This window comes from Sus scrofa, chromosome 3 (assembly GCF_000003025.6).
Source record: "Sus scrofa isolate TJ Tabasco breed Duroc chromosome 3, Sscrofa11.1, whole genome shotgun sequence".
Taxonomy (NCBI): domain Eukaryota; kingdom Metazoa; phylum Chordata; class Mammalia; order Artiodactyla; family Suidae; genus Sus; species Sus scrofa.
Genome location: NC_010445.4, coordinates 31,117,750 through 31,142,076, shown reverse-complemented (window position 1 = coordinate 31,142,076; position 24,327 = coordinate 31,117,750). Strand labels below are relative to the sequence as shown.

The following is a 24,327-nucleotide window of genomic DNA, read 5'->3' as shown; positions in this document are numbered from 1 at the left end:
GACTGTCACCTGGCTGAGAAATTTCCTCTATAAATAAGGAGTTTCTGTTTCAGGTATGGTTTGCTCTGGGTAGGTATACTCCATCTCTTACGATACCCAAGACTCAAACTTTGAAACTGGAAAGAAACTGGAAGTAGTGTTGGTATTCAAATCCTCAGCCACAGACCTGGGCGTCAGCCCCCATAAGAACCAAGGCATCGACGCAACGTTCTTTTTTTTCCCCCTTGACATTCTAGCTGCTGTCACTACATTTTTCTGGGGAATTCTCGACGAGATTTTACGGGTCCTTCCATGCTGTTCTTTCTGTGGTTTCCTTGTTTCTTTTTGCGACCAAGTTCCAGATGGCTCAGCAGTGCTACCAGAATGAATATTTTGACAGATTGCTGATTGCTTGCAAACCCTGTCGCCTTCGATGCTCTAATACCCCGCCTGTAACGTGTCAGCATTATTGTAATACAAGTAAGTAATACTGCTTGAACAATTGTTCATTGTGTTGCTGAAAACTCGGCCTCCGTCCACTGTTTCGGAATAGAAATGTGGAGACAGAACTTGGGGCGAAGGAGAAAAAGACAGCTTTATTGCTTTGCCAGGCAAAGGCGGCCACAGCAGGCTAATGCCTTAAAGACTGCCCACCTTGGAAGGGGGCTAGGATGTGCTTTGATAGCTTCGGGAGTGGAAAATAGGGCAGAGATAAGGATCAGGATGGAGCCCAGCTTGCAATGTCTTTCAAAGCTAGTGGTCCTCCTTCTTCCCTGGAATGAAGACCGTTTCATCCAGTAGTGTTTCCAGGTGTTGGGGGTTTTAGTTCTGCACCGAGGCTCAAAGACATTGTTATGTATATTCCTTAAGGAGGAATCAGGACCCCGCCCCAAGGCTGCCCTGCTGTCTCTTGACAGCTCCTCCCTGGTCTCTGCATCCCCTCCCTTCCCTGATTAGCAGCTGCCCTTTGGAACTCAGGGAAGGTTAAGGAGGCTGGGGCTCATTTCCTAAAAACCAGAAAGGGAGGACCCCGAAAGACTTGTGTGCCCAGGACGGAGGACCCAGAAAGACTTGTGTGCTCAGGAGCCCCACAGCCTCTGCTCGGTTACAACTGGTGTGAGGTATTCTCTCTCTACTGACTATTTATTCAGAGCAGTAACATTCCGGGAAGGTGGTGAGATTTTCTGCATCAAAAAGAGTAAGAAAATAAAGCAATTATTTAAATGCCGACAGGAGCAAAGTAATTATTCAGAACTGAACCCGATTTCATTCAGCACTCTTAACCACAGAGGTTGTTTTTTTTTAAATCACCTCTCCTAATTAAGCATTATCTAGAATTTAAAAGTCAGTGCCAAGGCATTAGGGAGACTCAGAGAGAAAAAAACAACCTTTACTGGATGCGAATATGACGTTATTAGTTCATTCTCTCTCTGACATTTTTTTAATTCAGTGAAAGGAACAAATGTGATTCTCTGGACCTGTTTGGGCCTGAGCTTGATAGTTTCTTTGACAGTTTTCATCTTGATGTTCTTGCTAAGGAAGAGGAGCTCCGGACCACTGAGGGACGAACTTAGAAACCCAGGTTGGTTTGACTTTGATGGCCCATCTTTTGAAATCTGTTTCCAGGAGGTTGCGCTTGTGAGTTTCAGTTCGTTTTCATTTGTCCTGTTGAGCACCGGGTTTGGGGAGAGCCCTTTAGAGTGTGTCAGACGACAGTTATGTTAAAGGAAATTCTTGGAAGAAGGGAGCTTTCTCTCCGGTGTTTACACCCTCCTTTGCAGGTGTCAGCCTTCCCCACAGACATTCTTCCCTCGGTAATTACTCTTCAGAGGGACTGAGGCTTCCTTGGGGAACATCCTTCTCTCTGGCCGAAATTAGCACATGGATCAAATGTCATGCCACCTGAAACAGCGAGCCAGGTCTGCTCCTATCAGGAAAAATATATTTGGCAAGATCTGTGTCCATATTCTAATACAAATGTAAGTGTTTGCTTGAGGGACCATTTTACTGTTGAAAAATGGTAGAAATGAAGACCAGTTGCTCCTGGATTATTTCAGCAAGCATCTCAAAGATGATTATCTTTCTTAAGCAATAGAAAACCATCCCCAGAGAAATGACCATTCTACTTAAGGGCTTCTTAAGATAAATATATTTCTGGATTTCCCTTGTGATGTACTGGGTTGAAGATTCGGCTTTGTCATGGCAACGCGCCTTGGGTTCAACCCTGGGCCCAGGAACTTCTGTGTGCCTTGGGCACGGTCCCCCCCCAAAATTTTTTTTTTGGAGTTCCTGTTGTGGCTCAGTGATAACGGACCTGACGAGTATCCATGAGGATGCAGGGTTTGATCCTTGGCCCCTCTCAGTAGGTAAGGATCTGGCATTGCCTTGAGCTGTGGTGTAGGTTGCAGGCTAAGCTTAGATAAGGCATTGCTGTGGCTGTGGCATATAGACAGTGGGAACACTTAGCCTGGGAACTTCCATGTGCTGTGAGTGCGGCCCTAAAAAAATTTTTTTTTCTGTACCTTTGCCCATGGTTTGTTTATCAAATACTTTGTAGCTCTGCTCCATTTCCTTTTTTTTTTTTTTTGCCCTATTTCTTTATGCATGTATTTTCCATGCATAATCTGAAAAGCATCCACCTCATTTTCGTTTCAGTATACAGTGAGGAGAGGGAGGTGGCTGTTCCATGTCACTTACTCATTTGTCTTTTTTTACCTGGGGTTTGAGAGACAGGTAGGTGACTTTAAGTGTGATGTTTTGGAAGATGGAGTGACGTGACACGGTGGAAGGTTGGGAAGACAGTAGAACGTGCCTTCAGGGGCAGCCAGTGGGGACTCCTGCCTCATGGGGTCATGAGAGCTGCATTAAAAAAAAAGGAATTGGCCACAAAATGCTCTGTAAGAAAGGCATCTTTATTTTGAATTCTTTTTGGGGTTTTTTTTGGTCTTTTTAGGGCCACACCTGAGGCATATTCTGTCCCCAGGTTAGGGACAGAATTGGAGCTATAGCTGCAGCCTACAGCTCGAGGCAGCGCTGGATGCTTAAGCCACTGAGCGAGGCCAGGGATCAAACCCACGTCCTCATGGTTTATTACCACTGAGCCACAACGGGAATTCCCTATTTTGCACACTAGTGCATCACCTGAGACTGGTTTTGGTGTGCCTGCATATGGTAATTTGTCTTTCGTATGTGTTAAAGGGGTCAGTACCTTCATATGTCCAAGGGCCAAGGGGGTGAAAAACTAATGTAGTGGGGCTTCTGGAGGCTTCTGCAGTAGGGGAGCCTGGGCCCTGCTTGGAGTAGACAGGTGCCGTTGACTCCCATTTGTTCCCATGTAGGAATGTCCACTCCAAGTGGCCGTGGAGTTCCCATTGTGGCTCAAAGGGTTAAGAATCCGACTAGCATCCATAAGGATGTGGGTTTGATTTCTGGTTTCCCTCAATGGGTTAAGGATCCAGCGCTGCCACGAGCTGCAGCATAGGTCCGGACACGGCTCAGATCTAGAGTCTCTGTGGCTGTGGTGTAGGCTGCCAGATGCAGCTCTGATTTGACTCCCCAGCCTGGGAGTTTCCATATGCTATGGGTGCGGCTGTAAAAAGACCAAAAAAAAGAGGGGGGCCCAGTTGTTTAGATTTGTAGATTTGTATGTGTAATCTCTTGATTTTTTAAGTGAGGGTCACCATAAAACAGATGAGCAAACACTTAAAAAACCCTGCATTGCCCTAAACCACGCATGTCTTTGAAGCCAGTGTGGCCCATGGGCTGTCCGTTCACGCACGACTCTGGGGCCCTCTCATTCACTGAGTCATGAGAGATCCGCCTGGTGCTGCTCGGATCCCCCATGTGCGCTGCGAAGTCTGGCACGACCAGGTGCCCTGAAGAGTTCGGGTTAACAGTGCCGTTTCTGCGTCCTCAGGATCGGTTCCCCAGAAGGGTGCTGGCGCTGACCTGGGCAATGGCAGCGAGGGCCGGATGGGTGCGGAAACGCTGCTTTCGAGAGGCCTGGAGTACACGGTAGAGGAATGTACGTGTGAAGACTGTGTCCAGAGCGAACCAAAGGTCGATTCCGACCATTTCTTTCCACTCCCAGCCATGGAGGAAGGCGCCACCATCCTTGTCACCACGAAAACAAATGGCTACTGCAGCAGCCTGCTAGCTGCCGAGAGTGCCCTGGCATTGGAGAAATCAATTTCTACCAGATGATTAACGCACCGTTTCGATGGCAGAGAGCTACTTGGAAAGTCTTTTGTTGGAAGGAAAGGATGATGTGTCGTCTCTTTAGGACGCCTGACTCCTCGGTGGGTGGTATAGATCTTGGTCCTCTAATTCTGGAAAACCTTTATGTTTCCTTCCACCTTATTGATGGGAACTTAGCTGTGGAAACTTCGTCGGTTTCATGATTAAATTGACCATTGGAAAAAAAAAAGGCACCTCAATGCGTAGATCCCATCGTCACCCATTTCTATGCCGACATCACTTCTCTTCTACACACACAGACACACGTTTCAGGAGAGACTGGCTTTCTCTCTTTAGTGGGAAAGGGAAGCGAGGTTATCCTCCGCGCATTCTGTATGGAGGAGAACCTAGAGTCAGTCACACTAATTCCTTTTTTTTTTTTTTTTTTCTTTTTCAGCCACCCTCATGGCAAATGGAAGTTCCCTGGCCAGGGATCGAATCTGAGCCACTGCTGTGGCAATGCCAGTTTCTTCACCCACTGCCCAGGGGCCGGGATGGAACCGGAGGTTTCACAGAGATAAGCTGGATGGTTAACAGACTGCCTTATAGCAGGAAGTCGCCGGCCACACTCATTTTCTGTGTGCAGTGCATGGCCGGTTCCTGACCTTGTGAGCTTCCAGCTTAATGAAGGCATCAGGCATCATTATAATCAGTAGTACATGTGTAGTTGCAAATTGTGATAAAGGTGTATTAAGTGTCATTATTATGACCTAATGCACTTATCTGGCTTCCTAACAGCCAGGGATTGTTCCAAATGCTTTATCTGTATGCAGTCATTTACCACATACAACAAACCACAAGTTAGGGGGGCGGTTATTAGCTCCGTGCTACAGATGATAACAGAACTGAGTCAGATCAAGGCCAGCGAATGGCAGAACCAGATTTAAACCCAGACATTCTGCTCTATTCCTTTTTTTCTTTTCACATCAATTTATTTCCATTTCTGAGTTTCCCATCTCTTTGGGCTCCAATTTTAGTCATTACTGGGGGAGGGTTCCCTTCCTGGGGTTGTGTAAAAGTCCTGGGCTGTTATGGAAGGGCTGGTAATTTGCTTTTTTTTTTTTTTTTTTCTTTTGGTTTCCTTTCTTGACTGGTAATCTGCTTCCTCTGATCATAGGTAAGATGCCCACTGGCATCACAGCATAGACCTTCAAGGTCTTGGGGCTTTGTGGCTTTTGTGTCAGGTTAGGGATATGTGGAAACTTGGTGGGAACTCTGAACCCCAGGTGGGGTCCCTTCCAGGCCCTTGAGGGCCATAGGTGACAACAGAGTATAGTGATTAAGGCACTGGCTCTTAGAGTTTGAATCCTGGGTCTGTTACTAGGAAGTCGTAGACATTGGGAAACTTGAGAAAGTTACTTAACCACTCAATGCCTGTTTCCCCATCTATTAAATGGGCATAATAACAGTATCTACTTATAATATTGTTTTAAGGATTAAATGAAAACACACACACACACATTTGTATAAATAGATATTTTCCCCATAAAAGTACTTTGTGTTAGTTACATTGCCATCACAAATTTTTTTTTTTTTTTTTTTGGTCTTTTTAGGGCCACACCCTTGGCATATGGAGGTTCCCAGATGAGGAGTCAAATCAGAGCTATAGTCGCTGGCCTATACCACAGCCACAGCAAGGCGAGATCCCAGCCGCGTCTGTGACTTACACACAGCTCAGGGCAATGCTGGACCCTTAACCCACTTAGCGAGGCCAGGGATCGAATCTGCATCCTCCTGGATTCTAGTCAGATTCCTTTCCACTGAGCCATGGTGGGAAGAACACCATCACATTATTTATTAGTCCTTCCCTTTGAGGTCTAGTCTCCGAGGATAGGTGCACCCTTTTTCTATGATATGGCCTAGGAATATTGCTCCTAGCTTCTCACAAGCCGCCTTCCTTCTCCCCTTAGACACTCAGTGAGTTTCTATTTTTCAAAAGCCCAGAATAGCTGCTGACATTAGGTTTCTGACCTGGTCCTCCAGTACCAGGCTCAATCTCAGGAAGAAGGAATTACAATACTTTGAGTGGGTGGTAGAGAATGTAAGGCACATGCTACAGTCTCCGAACTCACTCGTCTCAAGTACCATGAAGAACCGGTACAGGGCACTACAAGAAGGTGTGACACAAACCCTCGTGACAACTCCATGAAGCAGGCGTGTGATGCCTCACCAAAGGTTACAGAGGCAGACAGACCCTAAACTAGGCTTTCTAGGGGGCAATCAGGGAGAGGGAGGATTCAGAAACACTGACTCTTTTTTTTTTTTGTCTTTTTGCCATTTCTTGGGCTGCTCCTGCGGCATATGGAGGTTCCCAGGCTAGGGTTCTCATCAGAGCTGTAGCTGCCGGGCTACGCCAGAGCCATAGCAACGTGGCATCCGAGCCAAGTCTGCGACCTACACCACAGCTCATGGCAACGCCGGATCCTTAACCCACTGAGCAAGGCCAGGGATCGAACCCACAACCTCATGGTTCCTAGTCGGATTTGTTAACCACTGCGCCACGACGGGAACTCCCAGAAACACTGACTCTTTAGATTAACAAATTAGCAACAATTGTAAAGGACGATTTTGAAAATGGGAAAAACAACCTCACCAACCACACAGTTGGTTTCATTTTTATATTCTCTCAGAGTCCCTACACATGGCTGTATTTTGACACAACTGTAATCGTGGTGTATAGACCATTTTGCATGGGGCCTTTTTTTTTTTTTTTTTTTTTTTTTTTTGCTTTTTAGGGCCGCACCTGTGGCATATGGAGGTACTCAGGCTAGGGGTCAAATTGGAGCTTTAGCTGCCGGCCTACACCACAGCTCACAGCAACACTCGATCCTTAACCCACTGAGCGAGGCCAGGGATGGAACCTGCAACCTCAATGGTTACTAGTCAGATTCATTTACCACTGCGCCATGATGGGAATTCCACATGGGGCCTTTTTTACTTACTGTATTATCACTGGCCTTTCCATAATCTTTGTTTAAAGATTTATTTTATTGTAGTAGAGATGATTTACAATGTGTTAATTTCTTCTGCACAGCAGTGATTCAGCTGTATATATGTTTACATTTTTTTCGTATTTTTCTATGGTTTATCACAGGATATTGGATATAGTTCTCTGTGCTACATAGTAGTCCATAATCTTTATAATCAGCCTTTCCAGCTACTGCAAGAGATTCTTTGTGAGGTGGGCCATGATTTGCTAAGCTATTCTTCTGTAACCAGGCTTTGGTACTTTCACTTTTTTTCTATCATAAATAATGTTGCAGAGCATCCTTTGCCAAAAATCTATTGACCTCTGCTGAGTCCAAAAGGTAAATTCTCAGGAGGCAGAGATTACCAGTTGAGACACAATGTAGTAGGAAGACCATAAGGCTGTGAACTGGGCTGGAATTTGGCTTCATTTCCCAGTGGGGCCTCAAGTCAGTGTTTTGTGGATCAAGACTTAGAAGTGGATCCACTGTCTCTGTCAGCACTGTTAAAAAGAAAAATTGAAGAGACTACATTGCCTATAGAAATGTTAAAACATCTTAAGTGTGGGCATTTGTGTACTGGCTTGTGGTGTAAAATGCATTTTCTTTTACTCTGGGTTGTGTGCAAAACAAGTTGGAAAAATGCTCCTTTAACCTTTCTGAATTTTCTTTCCCTTATCTGTAAAATGGGGCAGGAACCTGGGTTTATTAAGACTATTGTGAACATGTGTTCAAACTCGATCCTTCCACCCATCCACGTTCACTCCACTGCCCCACCACCCCAGCCCCAGGCACTAGTATCTCTTGTAGGACAGCTGCAACGGCCCCTAACCACCTGCTCCTTCACCCAGACCCGCTACTATTCATTTTCAGCTCAGGAAGAGGAATCGTCTTAAAACCTAATTCAGCTTGTGTCACTCCTTTGCTTAAATTCTTGCAATGATTTCCCATTCCCCTATCACCTCAGAGTTAGGACAGAAAAGTTCAACCCCTTCTCCATGGCCTGCAAGGCCCTTCACTCAACCTCTTGAATCTCTTCGCACGCCCCTTTTCTCACTCACCCTCTAAGTCCAGTCAACTTCCTGAGGCAGGAGGTTGCTTCTGGAACACGCTTCTTGCGGATCTTCCCAGGCCATCTCCTTCTTACCATCCAGGTCTCTCAAGTGGTCGCCATAGAGAGGTCCTCTAGGACTGTTCATCTCCCCGTCTCCACGCTTTGGCCCATCCCTTCTTTTTAATCTCCCCTTTCCGCTCCTAGCTCTCAGTGGAACTCTGTTGCCTCATTTCTCGTGGCCGTGTTCAATGTCTGGCTCCCCCACAGACAGTAAGCCCAGGATGGCGGAGAGGCGCCCGTCCGGTCCCTGCCGCACCCCGGATCGCGGGGCGTCCCTGCCTAGGTCTCCGATCTGCCCGGAAGAGCCCAGCTACCTCCACAGCCCTTACCGCCCAGACCCTGCCGCCGCGGGCGGGCGCCGGTGTTTACGTTCCGGGTCGCGGGGCGGGGCCGCGGCGGCCGCGCTCCACTTCCGGGGCGGGGCGGCGAACGGGGCGGGGCGCGCTGTCTCCTGGCCTGTCTGGAGCGCTGCGGCGGCAGTGGCGGCACTGGCGGCGGCACTTGCGGCGGCACCGCGGGCACCGGTCCGGGGAGCGGAACCATGAGTGGTGAGTGGCGGCCTGGCCGCTGTCACCCGCCCTGGCCGCCCCGGCTCCCGGCGCTCCAGCTGCACACTCCGACCCCCAAGTCCCCGCGTCCCGCTCGCTCGCGGACCCCGTCCCATCGCTCCCACTTTCCGGACCCCATGTACGCCCAGTTCCTGGCCCCTGGTCACCTGCACTTTTCTGGCGTCCCGGGCAGGTCCAGGCACTGCTAGTCCCTTGACTCCTGCCCACCACGTACAGCCAGCTCCTGGACACCTGTCCCCCAAATCCCCAGTCCCTTCCAGTCCTCCCGGTCCTCCGACCCCCTTGCCCAGTTCCCAGACCCCAGTTCTCAGACCTCCCTTGTCTCAGTCCCTCTTAACTCCTAGACCCACTGAGCCCCAGTTCCAGTGTCCAGTCTCCCTGCTCCCCAGTCATTGCCACTACCCAGGCCCCTGTCCCCAGTCGTTCCAGCCCCCACATAGGCAGAGAGTGGCCTCTCAGTCCTGGCTTGCTGCCCCCTGAACCCCCTGTCCCCCTAGCTCTCGGTTCCCAGGGGATTCGGAGTTCTCCTGCCTCTTTGTCTTCCTGTCCCTCGTGTTCCCTCTCCTCTTCTCCCTGCCGTGCTTTGCCGATCCAGTCACTCGTTGTTTCCAGGTTCTCCTTTTCCCTCTCTGGTCCTTGCTTTTGTATTTTGGTTATTTTTTCATACTCCAGCTCCTTCCATTGCTTTTCCTGGCTCATTTGAGGTCTTCCTTGTCCCGCCCTGCAGCTCTTTCCCTCTTGGCCAATGCTGAGTCCATCTGGGGACCATTCTTCTGCTCCTCCCAGTCCAACCCTCTCCCTCCCACCAGGGACATAGGGGTGGTTTGGGTGGGAGCCTGGGAGGTACGTGTGGACCACCTGTCCCCAGGGTTTCTGAAGTTTAGTCCCTACACTTGGATGTGTGTTCTCAGCCCTTTCCACTCGTGAGATCTGTTGGTGTTTTGGTGCTAAGTCATTCCTGAGTGTTGTATGTGGAGATGGCAGTGACTCAGGGAAGCCTCCCAGCTGCCCTGACTGGGATCTGGATTTACTTAGGAGGACCCGCCTACCCTCCTTCTGCCTGTTTTCCCCTCACTGTGGAGTCGCCTTTAAAGAATCCCTGCAGGCAGCCTTGCTGCCCTGGACTTGCATCCAGGCATTTCTGGAGGTCAAGGAGGGGCAAGGCGAAGGCCATGTGTCTCTCTTTAACTTTTAAGTTATCTCTGTGGATCATTTCCCATGCGTTGGGTGCCTTTGGTTTTGCTGGTCAAGAGCTGGATTTGTGAAATTGATAGTCCTAATGAGGGAGCTGGGGAGGGGGATTTTTCCTGGGAGATGGTCCAGCGTCTGTTGTCAGCTGATTTTTGGCCTAATTAGAGTTTCTGCTCCTTTCGTTAGTGATACCACAGCAGAGATGTGATGAGCTGGTTTCAACCCAGGAGGTAATATGGCCTAGGATAGGTGCAGACCCTGGGGGCAGACAGCTTGGGTTCACATCCGCACTCTGCCACTTATAGCTGTGTGATTTAGAGCAAGTTACTCGACCATTCTGGAAGTCTCAACAAAATGGGGATAAATAATAGTACCTTTCTCTTAGGTGTGTTGAAATGACCAAGTAACATTACTCAGGCAAAGGGATTGGTTCTGTGCCTGTGACAAAGACGTGTAGTCAGGAGCTTGGAGTTGCTGTTGTTTCTGTAACAAGTGGGGTTGTTTTCTGGCCCAGCTCTGGGACAAGGGCTGTGGCTGGCCTAAGACCTCCTTTTAGAGAAGAACAACAAAAAGAAAATCTCTTCCTTTCAACGGGACCAAGGCCTCTGTGCCTCAAGCTCACAGTTGTGGAGGTTTTTCTCTGCAGCCTTCATGGCAGGAGTCCCTGAAATTGACAAGCCAAGGGAAACCTACAATGTATCCTTCAAGGAGCAAGCTAATATCAAAGATCAAAGCTAAGGAAGTTTTAATTTTTTTTTTTTTTTTGGTTTTTTAGGGCCACACAAGCTGCATATGGAAATCCCCAGGCTGGGGATCGAACTGGAGCTGCAGTGGCTGGCCTATGCCACAGCCACAGCAACTGGGGTTCTGAGTGACATCTGCAAACCATACCACAGCTCATGGCAGTGCTGGATTCTTAACCCACTAAGTGAGGCCAGGGGTCAAACCTGAATCCTTGTGGATACTAGTTGGGTTTGTTACCACTGAGCCGTAATGGGAACTCTGGAAATTTTAAAATTTAATCAGGAGTTCTTGCTGTGGTGCTGTGCGGTGAGAATCTGGCTGCAGTGGCTTGGGTCTCTGCAGAGATGCGGGTTCAATCCCCATCCTGGTGCAGCGGGTTAAAGGTGCTGGCATCGCCACAGCTGCTATGTAGGTCACAGCTGCAGCTTGGATTCAGTCCCTGGCCTGGGAACTTCCATATGCCATGGGTGTGGCCGTAAAATTGTTTTAAATTAAGAAAACCTGTTAGGTCCAAGGTTGAATAAATTACAGACGGAAGCCAACAAATGGCTTTTTAAGGATATAACACTGAGGATCTTGGAAAGATGGTAACCGAGGGGAAAAGTGGTTGCTGAGGATGGAAGGGGAAGTCCAAGGTATTTTCACTTGTTCCTTGAGAATACAGTTGAAATGGGGTTTTCCACATATAGGATTAATAACTGGCACATAAAATAACGTGACATGGAAATATTTCCCCTCTTCTGTTTTTTTTTAGTACAGAACAGTCTAAGGAACAATTAATTACCAACTCATGACCACTTCCCCCACGTCTTCCTCCTACCTTTCTCCCCAGTTTATTTTGAAACAAATCCCAGACACTACATCATTTCATCTGTACAGTTTAAAAAATATATATCTTTAAAATGTAGGGACTCCTTTTTAAAAAACAGCTCAATTCCATTATTGTACCTATAAAAGATTAGTAGTTCATTAATAGGAGGTACTCATTGTTCAGATTTCCATGGTTGCTTTATAATTTTATAGTGTATTTTTTACAGCTCAGTGTCTAAGGTTGAAACAATGCAAACTGGTTAGTCCTTTAATTTTTTTTGTAGCCTCTCTTTTCAAGTTTAATTTTTATTTTTTAAACTGTTTTGCATATTTGCAGAATTGCGCCATCACCATAATACATTTTAGAATATTTTCATTACTCCAAAAAGAAACCCCTGATCCATTAACAGCTGTTCTTCATTCCCTCAGCCCCAGGCAACCACTAATCTACTTTGTCTCTCTGGATCTGCCTCGTCTGGACCGATCACATAAGTCTAATCCTGCAATATGCGGCCCTTTGTGTCTGACTCTCTTCATGCAGTGTCATGTTTTTAAGATTCGTCGTGTTGTCCATGTTTCTGTACTTCCCTCCTTTTGGCTACTGAATAATATTCCACCGTGTGGGTGTTCCACGTTTTGTTTATCCATTCAACATTGGATGGGCATTTGACTCGTTTCTGCTTTTTGGCTGTTAATGAGTAAGCTGCTGGAAACAGTCACGGACTAGCTTTTGTGGGGACACATGTTTTCATTTCCCTTGGGTCGTTATCTAAGAGGCGAGCTGCCGGGTGCATTTGAGGAACTGTCAGACTGTTTTCCAAAGCAGCTGCACCATCTTCCATTCTCACCAGCACTGCATGAAGGTTCTAGTTTCTTCATGTCCTCGCCCATGGACCTTTTGATAGTAGCCCTTCTAGTGAGTGTGAGGTGGTGTCTTTTTGTGGTTTTGATTTGCATTTCCCTAATGTGTAATGACATTGAGCATCTTTTCACGTGCTTATGGCCATTTGTGTTTTTTCTCTGGAGAGATGTCTGTTTCAGGTTCTTTGTCCAATTAAAAAAATGTTTGGTTGTTTTTATTATTGAGCTGTAAGAATTCTATATAGTTTCTGGATACTAGTCTTTTATCAGAGACCCTTACAATTTTTTTTCCCTCCCAGTCTGTGGGTGGTTTTTTTTACTTTCTGGATGGTATCCTTTGAAGCACACAGTCTTTTTTTAAACTACAGGTTCCCCTTTCATCTCTCTCTCTTTTTCTGCCCCCCTGCAATTTTTGTTGAAGGGAACAGTTTATCCAGTAAGGTTTCTTTGTGGGATTTTGCTGATGCCGTCCTTTTGGTGTGGTGTGCATGTTACTTAGTGTCTTGCATAGCCTGTAAATTGGCAGTTGGCGTCTGCTGTGTTTTGTAGCTGAAAACATTTTGAGTCAGAGGTCAGATGGGTAGAAGGCCGAACACATGATGCGCAGATAACCAGGAAGCAGAATGGTTAGGTAATGCATATACAAGATAACTGGGCATGATGATGCCAGAAACAACTAAGGTGCCCATTAATAGGGGAGGGGACAGATATATGCGGGGTGGTCACATGATGCAAACCTCCAAGATGTGAAAAGGAATAAAATAGATTCACACACATCACTGGGGCTGTATCTCAACACTGATCTTCCCTAAAAAGAAGCAGGGTGCAGAATTATACCCAAAATATATACCTTGACACACATTAAAACAAGCACATAAAACCATGCTTGTGGATTCATATATGTATGCAGAAGTAAACAAATTGCCAGGGGTATGGATACCTGCTGGATGTGGGTGGTTGTCTCAGGGTGATAGGGTGACGATTTACTTGTTTTTCTTTAAGGAATCCAGTGTAGGACTACTTGATTACTGGGCTCTGCTAGCTAAGGAATTCTGATTTTCTGATAATGCTTTTGCTCTTACTGGGAAAGTAGAACTTGTAGAATCAGAAAGTCAGAGTTTCCGTCGTGGCTCATCGGAAACAAATCTGACTCGTATCCATGAGGAGGCAGGTTCCATCCCTGGCCTTGCTCAGTGGATTAAGGACCTGGTGTTGCCATGAAATGTGGTGTAGATCACAGACACAGCTCAGATCTGTCGTGGCTGTGGCTGTGGTGTAGCTCTGATTTTGACCCCTGGCCTGGGAACCTCCATATGCTGTGGGTGCGGCCCTAAAAAAAAAAAAAAAGAAAAGAAAATCATTATGATTCTCAAACACTGTCTTCTGTAGGACTTTTCATTTGAAGGTCTTTTTCCCCAGCCCCCCGCCCCCGTGCCACAGCAGTGACAGCCACATTCTTTGACTGCTAGGCCACCAGGAAACCCCTGAAGGTCCTTGAATAATTATTCTGCCACAAATCCTTAAGTTAGAAAGACCCTGAAGTCCCCCTTTTAAGGGCTGGGGAAAGGCAGACCCAGAGAGGTCAAATAATTAGTGAAACAGACAAGCTCTAAGGGCCTGAAACACCAGAGTCGGGGGCTTAGTGGGTAATTTGCTGCTATTTCTTGCCTGATGTTTTGGTATCTTTTGGCAACTTTCTCTTTTTTTTTCTAGAATGTTGAAGGTCACGGTTTTCTCTTTGGCATTGACTGGGCATCTCCAGCAGTGGTTTGTATTTGGAATAAAAGATCAGCTGATGGGGGGGATAAATTAGGAATTTGGGGTTAGCAGATTTGTAGTACAACATATAAAGCAGATAAATAAGGACTTACTGTGGAGCCCAGGGAACTATATTCAGTATCTTGTAGTAACTTAGAATGGAAGAGAATCTGAAAAAGAATATATACATATATATATATGTATATTCAGTGTATATATAAATATATATACACACACATCCAGTATTTATATATATTCTGAATCACGTTGCTGTACACCTGAAATACATCATTGTAAATTAACTGTACTTCAGTTAAAAAATAGACTCAGCTGAAATGAGTGAATGGAAAAAGAAGAGCTATGGTTTTCATTCAAAGCAGAAAAAGTGACGAGAGCAGCGTCTCGCCCCTCACGAAGGCCCTGGGTGACCCACTTGGCAGATGGCAAGAAGGACGCGTTCCCCCGTCAGCAGACATTGAGTGCCTCCTTTGCAGCCAGTGGCCCTGGGCTCAATCCCAGGGTCTCCACGCTCCCGCTCCCTTGTCACGTGGCTGTGCCTGGGGGGGCCACTGGGAAGTCAGGTACTCAGAGGTCTTAAATATTGGAACTAAGTTCTCTAGATTCTGGCAGTGGGAATCCCAGGTAAAGCACCTCACATGCTGCTGCCTCCTTGGCTGTACATGGGCCTCGCGTTCTCAGCGGGGTAATATCACCCTCGTGGGGGCAAAATGCCTACTCTTAGGTCTACAGCAAAGATATGCATGATGTATGATTTATCTGTGGCATTAAAGTTTCACTGCAGGGTTGATTAAGAAAAACACATCTAGTTTCCTGGTGGCCTAGTGGTTAAGGATCCAGTGTTGTCACTGCTGTGGCTTGGGTTTGATCCCTGGCCTGAGCTTTTTTGTGGTGGGTGCAGCCAAAAAACAGAAAGGAAAGAAAGAAAAAATATGTAAAAGTGATCCTAGGAGGGAATGAAAAAAAGATTGAGAAGCACATATAGGCTGAAGTAGTTTTATCACTATCATAAATTTACATTTTGCTTTTACCCTTAACCTTTCTGGATAAAACTTTATCATATCGTTGCATGGCCTTCATATTGATCACTTTATGGACTTAATAATTTTTTACATGTAGCATAATTTTTATTTTTCTTTTTTCTCTTTTATTGGCCGCCCCAAGACACGTGGAGCTCCTGGGCCCAGGATCAGATCCCAGCTGCAGTGGCGACCTATACTGCAGCTGAGGCAATGCCGGGTCTGTACCCCGCTGTGCTGGGCCGGGGATTGAAGCTGTGTCCCAGTGCTTCAGATATACCTCCAATCTCGTTGGGCCACAGCGGGAACCCCCATAATTTTTAAATTATTGACTTTATTGTGGAAACTTCTCTTCCTCCCCTTGCTTTTTTCTTGTTGTTCCTGTTATAAGTAATGATGCAGTGAACGTTTTCGCTCAAGCTAGTTTTCCTTCCTTTAGGTGATGTCTTTAGGATGCTTTCCCTGGAATGGCATTGACATGAAAGTGTTGGTGGCAGGTGGAAGTTCCCAGGCCAGGAATCCAACCCATACCACAGCAATGACATGCCCATTTAACCCCCTGAGCCACCAGGGACCTCCCAGGGCTCTTTTCAGTTACATGTGGCAGAAGCTGATTCCAGCAGCATGGGAGTTTAAAGCATCTTGTGATGAGAAGGTCTAGGGATCGCGCTGGCCTCAGGCTTAGCTGGCACTTGAAGTCATCAGGACCACTGTCTGTGCTACTCGCAGCTCTGCTTTCTCTCTGGTGGCCTCACCCTCAGACAGCCTCCCCTGCATGGAGGCAGGGGGCCACTGGCAGCTCTTGGGTCACATCCTACCATGGAGCAGCCCTGAGCAGAGCAGGCCTCTTTCCTGATGGCTCCGACAGAAGCCCTGCACTGACTCCCAGCGGTCCTGCCGGCCGCCTGGCCATCCTGGAACCCGGCACCGTGGCCCAGGCTGCCCAGGTCTGGATCACGTGCCCAGCCCAGAGCCCAAGGGTGGCGTCTGTCCCACTTGTCGTCTGGATGGAGGGGGAACTGAAGGGGCCGGGGTCTTGGCATTTGGAATGGGGGTGGGCAAGGAAGGCCTCGCCAGGAAGGTGACATCTGAGCGAGGGGCGAGGCCCCTGAGCAGCTGGATGGGAAGGCTGTGGGGTGCAGCAGTGCTCAGCCTCCAGGGAGTGAGGCCCCGTCCCCAGCCCCGACCTCTGCCCCCCGGCAAGAAGCCGGGGGATCCTGGCCCACGGCATCTTGTTTCCCCTTGCTTGCCTCTGCCCATTTCGGAACCTGCTCTTTCTTCCTCCACCTTAAAAGAAAAAGAAAAGCCCCCAAACGACATTAAAGACTATTGTGAACACAGAATATGCCTGTAAATATACCTTTTCTCTGGCATATCAAGTATTTAGTGTTTTAGGTACTCCCCTTCAGTCCGTATTCAAGGCACATGCATTTTACCTAATTGCATGGAGTCTACCCTTGAATTAGTGTTTCCACTTATGGCATTTACCTGTGTTCCTTCTCTTCACAATTATTTAAAAATACTGCCCAACATTTCCACTAAACTGATGTGCCGCAATTATTTACCCTTTCTCCCATGATAGGAAAAGAAAGTAAATTCCATTTGCGATGGTCTAAGATGGATTTGGCACATGCTTTCTGTAAAGGGCCGGACAGGCAGTGTTTTCTGCTCTGCGGGCCATCCATCCGGTCTCCATCGCAGCGACTCGGCCCTGTGTGTAAAAGCAGCACAGGCACTGTGTGAATGAGAGGACATGGCTGTGTTCCAATAAAACTTTATTTAGGGGAATTGCAGTAGCTGGATTTGGTTTGGGGGCTGTTGTTCTAGAGCGCTGCGGGAACCGTGCACCCTGACCTGGTGTTTAGTCAGGCATCACGTTGCAGTGGAAAACACTGGGGCAGTCAGGCCGTCATGCATTTTACTCCCCCTTTGAAGAACTGAGCAAGTCGTTGAACTCTGATTTTTTTAAAAAATTTTTATTATAGTTGATTTATAGCATTGTGCCAATTTCTGCTGTACAGCAAAGCGACCCCCTCATACACATATATACATTACCTTTCTTTTTTTTTGTCTTTTTGGCATTTCTAGGGCTGCTTCTGCAGCATGTGGAGGTTCCCAGGCTAGGGGTTGAATCAGAGCTGTAGCCTCCGACCTACACCACAGCCACAGCAACTAGGGATCCGAGCCGTGTCTGCCACCTACACCACAGCTCACGGCACCGCCAGATCCTTAACCCACTGAGCGAGGCCAGGGATCGAACCCGCAACCTCATGGTTCCTAGTCAGATTTGTTAACCACTGAGTCACGATGGGAACTCCTACATTCCCTTTCTTATAGTCTCTTCCATCATGGTCTATCCCAGGAGACTGGATGCAGTTCCCTGTGCTGTAGAGTGGGATCTGGTTGCTTATTCGTTCTAAGTGTAACAGTTTGTATCTCCCAACCCCAAACCCCCAGACTTCCCTGACTCTTCATTCCCTCACCAGAAGACGGAAATGAAAGTGAGTGATGGCGGTTCAGTGCCATCCTCAGTACCTGGAGGACTGGGAGATGGGGGGACTGTTGAAATAGTTACTCCCCCACCCCCACCCCCACCCTCTGCCATTTTTGCCTCGCTTAGTTTCCCAGGGTTCGAGAAGGTGCTTTGAGATTCTTGGAGCTTCTGGTTCTCCCTGCACATTGCCTTCCAGGACACTCTACCAATACACCCTGTACAATTACCAGTGGTGCATCTGTTTTCCAGAGCTTTGTCAGCAATGGGGGATTTCATCTTTTTTTAAAAAATTTAGGTATCATTGAGGAGTTCCCGTTGTGGAACAGTGGAAAGGAATCCGACTTAGGAACTGTGAGGTTGCAGGTTTGATCCCTGGCCTTGCTCAGTGGGTTAAGGATCTGGCGTTGCCGTGAGCTGTGGTGTAGGCCGGCAACCGTAGCTCTGATTCAACCCCTATCCTGGGAACCTCCATATGCCGTGGGTGCGGCCCTAAAAAGCAAAAAAAAAAAAAAATTAAGTATCGTTGATATACAATGTTGTGTTAGTTCCAGGTGTACAGCAAAGTGATTAGGTTACACACACACACACACACACACACGTATGTATTCTTTTTCAGACTCTTTTCCATTTATTGGTTATTAGAAGGTATTGTGTATAGTTTCCATTGCTCTACAGTAGGTCCTTGGTGTTTATTCCTTTTATATGCAGTAGTGCTAATCCCGAACTCCTCATGTATCCCAACCCCCTTCCCTTTGGTAACCACAAGTTGCTTGGTCTTCTGTGTCTGTGGGTGTCGTTCGTTCGTTCGTTTCTTTCTTTCTTCTTTCTTTCTTTCTTTCTTTCTTTCCTTCCTTCCTTCCTTCCTTCCTTCCTTCTTTCTTTCTTTCTTTCTGTCTTTCTGTCTTTCTGTCTTTCTGTCTTTCTGTCTTTCTTTCTCTCTCTCTTCTTTCTTTCTCTCTCTGTTTTTTAATTTTTTTTATGTTTTTAGGGCTGCAACCAAGGCATAAGGAAGTTCCTGGGCTAGGGGTTAAATCAGAGCTTTAGCTGCCCACCTGTGCCACAGCCACAGAGTCCAAGCTGCATCTGCAAGCTATGCCTCAGCTCAGCAATGCTGGATCCTTAACCCACTGAGCAAAGCCAGGGGTTGGCCTAGCTTCCTTATGGATACCAGTCAGGTTCGTTACCATCAAGCCATGGCAGGAACTCCTATTTCTGTTTTTATTTATTTTTAGGGCCTTTTTAGGGCCACACCTGCAGCATATGGACATTGCCAGACTAGGGGTTGAATCAGCTACAGCTACCGGCCTACATCTCAGCCACAGCAAAGCCAGATCTTAGCTGTGCCTGTAGTCTATATCACAGCTTATTGCAACACTGAATCTTCAACCCACTGAGCAAGGCCCGGGATTGAACCCACATCCTCATGGTTACTGGTCGGGTTTGTTTCTGCTGTGCCACGGCAGGAACTCCTATTTCTGTTTTTAAATAAGTTCATTTGTACTTTTTTTTTTTTTTAAGATTCCACATTGGGAGTTCCCATTGTGGCACAGTGGAAATGAATCCGACTAGTATCCATGAGGATGCAGGTTTGATTCCTGCCCTTGCTCGGTGGGTTGGGGATCCAGTGTTGTTGTGAGCTGTGGTATAGATCGCAGATTTGGCTTATATCCCATGTTGCCGTGGCTGTGGTGTGGGCTGTCAGCTGTAGCCCCAATTTGACCCCTAGCCTGGCCCTAAAAAGCAAAAAAAAAAAATAAATAAATAATAAAAAAATAAAAGAGTCTACATATACGTGATATATGATATTTGTCTTTCTCTGACTTACCTCACTTAATATGATAATCTCTTTGTCCATCCAAGTTGCTGCAAATGCTGGTATGTCATTCTTTTTTATGGCTGCGTAATATCCCATTGTATATATGTATCTCATCTTTATCCATTCATCTCTCAAACATTTAGGTTGCTTCCATATCTTGGCTATTATAAATAGGGCTGCTGTGAACATTGGGGAGGTTTTTTCTTTTCAAATCAGAGTTTTGTCTTTTCCAGATGTGTACCCAGGAATGTGATTTTAGTTTTAGTTTTTAAGGAGTCTCCATACTGTTCTCATAGTGGCTGCACCAATTTAGATTTCCACCCACTGTGTAAGAGGGTTCCCTTTTCTCCAGACCTTCTCTGGCCTTTCTTACTTGTAGACTTTTTGATGATGGCTAGTCTGGCAGTTGTGTTTCCTTGGAGCTTTGCCAGCAATGGGGAGTTTCATTTAAAATGTTTCTTGGTGAATTCAGTAGCTATATAATGGTAATGTGGGGGTTAATTTGTTAAGTTTATAATTGTCATTTCTCCAGTCATGAGAGAAGATACACTATCTCTTCAGAGTGGATGCTGTTAATTTTCTTGTTTTTTTCTCTTTTTTTTAGTCTTTTGGCTTTTTTAGGGCCGCACCTGTGGCATATGGACGTTCCCAGGCTAGGGGTCTAATCAGAGCTATTGCCGCCGGCCTACGCCACAGCCACAGCCACAGCAACGTCTGAACTGAGCTGTGCCTGCGGTCCAATTGGAGTTGTAGCCACCAGCCTACACCACAGCTCACGGCAGTGCCAGATCCTTAACCCACTGAGCGAGGCCAGGGATCGAACCTGAAATCTCATGGTTCTCAGTGGGATTCGTTTCTGCTGCGCCACGGCGGAAACTTCTTCATGTTTTTTCCTACAGCAAAGGTTGGCAAACTGGGCTGGCCACCTGTGTTGTAAATAAAACTTTATTGGAACCCAGCCACAGCCATTCTTGCTATTGTGTCTGGCCGTTTTCCCACAACGATGGCAGATTTGAGTAGCTGTGACAGGGACCCTATGGCTTGAAAAGCCTAACGTATTTACCATTTTGTTTTTTATAGAAAATGTGTGCTGCCCCCTGCTCTAGAGCGAACTCTTTGTCCGAATATGAAAATTCTGTTGACCTCGTCTTTGTCCTTCGGCATATACAAGGCCACTTGGATGGCCCGAGCCCATCTGCCTCCAAGCAGAGCCTCCTCTTTCATTGCGTGGTGGCGGACAGTCTGTCCTTTTGTCCTCACCCAGCTGTGCCACTTTACCCCACCATGTACTGGGAACCAGCGCCCTGACTTTGGGGACGAATGACTGTCCGTTTTCGCAGTTGCTGTGCTACTGCACAAAGCCAGCCCTTCACGCTGGGTATCGTGTGCATGAGGCGGCTGCTGTGTCCTGGCCCCGCCTGGTCCTCTCCATTTAAAGGAACCACAGAACCGAACCCTGGAGTCTTGTTTCAGCCGTTGTTGAGCGCCTTCTGTGAGGAAAGGCGTGTTAAAGCTTGTTCCATTCCTGAGAAGGCTCACTGCCCAGGGAGGGCTCAAGGCGCAGGCTTAGGGTCCCCCATGATCCTTTCTGCAATTGGGACTGTACCAGGGGTGCTGTGTGGCTGGAGGGCAAGGGAGCACAGTTCAGAGAGCAGTTTATTGGATCCAGGCAGGACGGTTTTCAGAGAAGGGGACACTTGAGTCAGCCATCAGAGCCCGGTTTTCCTTTGGTGGCCTTTTGAAAGGGAGCCCTTTTTCTGCCTTCAAGTTGGTCTGTCCAAGAGGTTACCTGGTCTTGTGGAGGTTGGAAGCCTGGGCTCCGGGGTAAAATGTTAGGTCTGTCTGCACTGGGCTGTTCCTTGGGCACATGATCGTCTCCTGGCCTCAGTTCCTTTGTCTGTTATTGGCACTGCCAGCACCCACCCTGCATGTGGAGGTAAAGGGCTAATGTGTATCTCCGGATGGAAAACTGTGAGCACATCTGGCCTCCAGGCACGTTATGTTTGGTTCATGCAGAGTTGGCTGAAACCCTGCTCTAAAAAGAGTATAACTAGGTGCCAACTAATGGATAGAAAAATCTGAATTTCTAGCTTCCCTTGAAAAACCAGGAGATGGGGCAATGCTGTGCTGGCATTGCCGTGCTGTCAGCCGGGGCTCAGTAGCAGGCGCATCTCTCTAGGGGCATCTGCCTTGGTTCCCACCGCCTCTGCTCCACCCTCTTTCTGCTTTCCTGCCCGCTCCACGCCTTTCCACCCTCTGCCTGACCCTGGAGGCATCAGAGGGGTCTCATCTTGGCCTTGAACATGACTCAGGCCGATGTGGGGCTGTGCTTTCTGCCCCCTCCTCCTTCACATTTGCTTTCTTCCTGTTTCATTATTGGAATGGTCGTGGATTTGGGGGTTGGGGTGGAAAGTCAACTACAAAGGCAGCAGCACCCAACTCCCCACTGGGCTGAGAGCACCAGGCATCCCAGATGGATGCCTGCGGATGTGACTGAGTATGAATCTTCCCAGGAACCACAGGCTGATGAAGGGCTTGTCCCTTGCGAGGCTCTGCTGTGGAGCTGGCTCTAGAGTGAGGGTAGATGGGAACATGATTAAGATACGGGCCTGGTCTACAACCTGCTGGGGATCCCTAACATGTCACCATCTACTGCTTCCTGGGTGGCGATAAAATCTGGAAACAAAGACACTGTAATTTTAACTTTTAAAATACCAACGACCCTCTGATTAATTCGTGAGGGCAGTGGTCTGCAAACCATGGCCATGGCCTAGGTCCAGCCCAGGGCCTGTTTGTGTAAACAGCTGGCTTCATTCATTAGTGTTTTGTCTGGGCTCCTTTTGAGCCATAAGCAGAGTTAAGTAGTTATGACCAAAGCCGAAAATATTTACTCTGGCTCTTTACAGAAAAAGTCTGCTGATTTGTGTTCCAGGGGATGTTGAAGGTGCAGGTTTTTTTCGGTGAAAACCAGAGAGACAAATCATCGGCGCCAACACCCCACATGCTTACAGGGCTCTGTAGAAATGCCACGTTAATTGCAGGTTTGCAGGGTACATTGAACGAATCACATAATATCATCGACTCTATCATGTGTTTGATATGTCAGTAAGTCATCTGTTACACGGTCATCTGCGCTTCCAGATGTTATGGCCCCTGTGTAGATAGATAATTCAGTGCAGGAAGAGAGGGGAGCAAAATAGTCCTTTGGCCAGAGCTGGGGACAGCCGTCTGGAAGGGGTGACCTTCAGAGGGGGCCTGACTGTACTTGTGCAGGAAGGGCAGTGCTGGGCAGGGCAGCAGAGAAATTGGGTCCTCTGTGGATCAAGACCGGGTTTTTATTAAACCGGGGGGAGATATTCCGGCATCCTCATGTGCTGTAGAGATTGCGTAGATGCAAAGAAAAATTGACTCTGTGTGAAAAAGTCCGCAAGGGAGTATGTCCCTGAGCAGGTGAGAGGAGATGGGGTTCAGAGCACAAGGCGAGGTTTAAGTTCTTTATAGTCTCTTGGAGCCTCAGTTTCATCATCTGTGAAATGGGGTAATCGAACTTGTGCTAGGACAGACTTGCCCATTTGTGGCACTATTGACATTTGGGCTGGATCATTCCTTGTCGGTGGGGGGCCTGCCCTGTACGCTAGGACATGTAGCAGCATCCCTGGCCTCTACTCACCAGATGCCAGTAGCAGCTGCCTAGTTGTGCTAAAAATCAGCTGTGCCCAATGTCCTCTCGGGGAGGGGGCAGAGTCCTGGTTGAGAATCGCTTATCTACACCACTCCACTGTAGGGCCCCTTATAAGTGAACCTCCTTGAACTCCCGGTGTTTGAGTGTCTGCTGTTTCCTGTTAAGAGGCTGACTGATGCAGAAGTTAAGGACTTACTGGCATCAGAAAGACACTGTGCTCGGCATATTCAGAAACCTGGAGAAGTGAGCTTGGCTTTTCCACCGTGTGATTCAGCGTGGGGGCTGGACGCTATCTGGAGGCCTGTCCCATCCCAGGGGACTTCTAGGAATGTGACCTGGGCCACTATTTACCTGTTACAGTCTTTCCTAAAAATTTTTTTTTAATCGAGTGAAATCCATATAATGTGAAACATGTATACTTTTTTTTTCTTTGTCTTTTTGCCATTTCTTGGGCCACTTCCTGCGGCATATGGAGGTTCCCAGGCTAGGGGTCTAATTGGAGCTGTAGCCATCGGCCTATGCCAGAGCCACAGCAATGTGGGATCCGAGCCTCGTCTGTGACCTACACCACAGCTCACAGCAACGCTGGATCCTTAACCCACTGAGCAAGGCCAGGGATCAAACCCACAACCTCATGGTTCCTAGTCAGTTTCGTTAACCACTGTGCCGCAACGGGAACTCCGAAACATGTAAACTTTTAATACAATTAAAACAATTTTTAATTGTTAAATTAGAAATTTGACAGTTGTCAAAGCAACTGTTTTAAAGTGACAGTTCAGGAGTTCCTGTTGTGGTCAGCCGAGTTCATCTCAGAGGCCTGGATGGATTAACTCGCCTGTGCTCTGGAGGGCAGGTAGCTGGGTGAAAGTACTTCTTAGAGCCATTGGTCTTTGGCCTCTGGGGTATAGGATTGCCCACAACCACAGCAGTAATGGTTAACAGGTGTGTAGTGCTTGGTGTGTACCGGGCACTGTTCTAGATGCAGGATATGCATTCACTCATTTAATAGCTGTAGGAGGTGCAGAGAGGTTAAGTAACTTGGCCATGGTCACACAGCTGGTGATGTCGAA

The 24,327-nt window shown here is 47.4% G+C and overlaps 2 protein-coding genes and 1 long non-coding RNA gene across 6 annotated transcripts in view; 2 read left to right on the top strand and 1 right to left on the bottom strand.

Moving 5' to 3' along the window:
- TNFRSF17 (TNF receptor superfamily member 17) lies at positions 215 to 4,405 on the top strand. 2 transcript variants are annotated; one of them, XM_021088062.1, is made up of 3 exons: positions 215 to 459; positions 1,493 to 1,561; positions 3,896 to 4,405. In XM_021088062.1, the coding sequence occupies exons 1-3, from the start codon at positions 342 to 344 to the stop codon at positions 4,180 to 4,182; spliced, it is 474 nt and encodes a 157-aa protein (XP_020943721.1). In that variant the 5' UTR covers positions 215 to 341; the 3' UTR covers positions 4,183 to 4,405. The 2 variants fall into 2 exon arrangements, with proteins under 2 accessions (XP_020943721.1, XP_003124635.1); XM_003124587.6 differs by having other exon boundaries at positions 1,430 to 1,561.
- On the bottom strand, positions 2,536 to 8,674 carry LOC100739121. Its single transcript, XR_298185.3, has 2 exons — positions 8,243 to 8,674; positions 2,536 to 4,546 (listed from the first exon to the last, which is right to left on the bottom strand). It is a non-coding gene; the product is annotated as an uncharacterized LOC100739121 (long non-coding RNA).
- SNX29 (sorting nexin 29) overlaps positions 8,685 to 24,327 on the top strand; it is a 548,686-nt gene continuing 533,043 nt past the window's right edge. The window contains exon 1 of one of the 3 annotated variants that reach the window (XM_021088055.1): positions 8,685 to 8,843. In XM_021088055.1, coding sequence (XP_020943714.1) covers positions 8,837 to 8,843 — 7 coding nt within the window. In that variant the 5' untranslated portion in view covers positions 8,685 to 8,836. Of the gene's footprint in view, positions 8,983 to 24,327 lie in introns of all 3 variants that reach the window. The other 2 variants (XM_021088060.1, XM_021088056.1) reach the window with 2 other exon arrangements.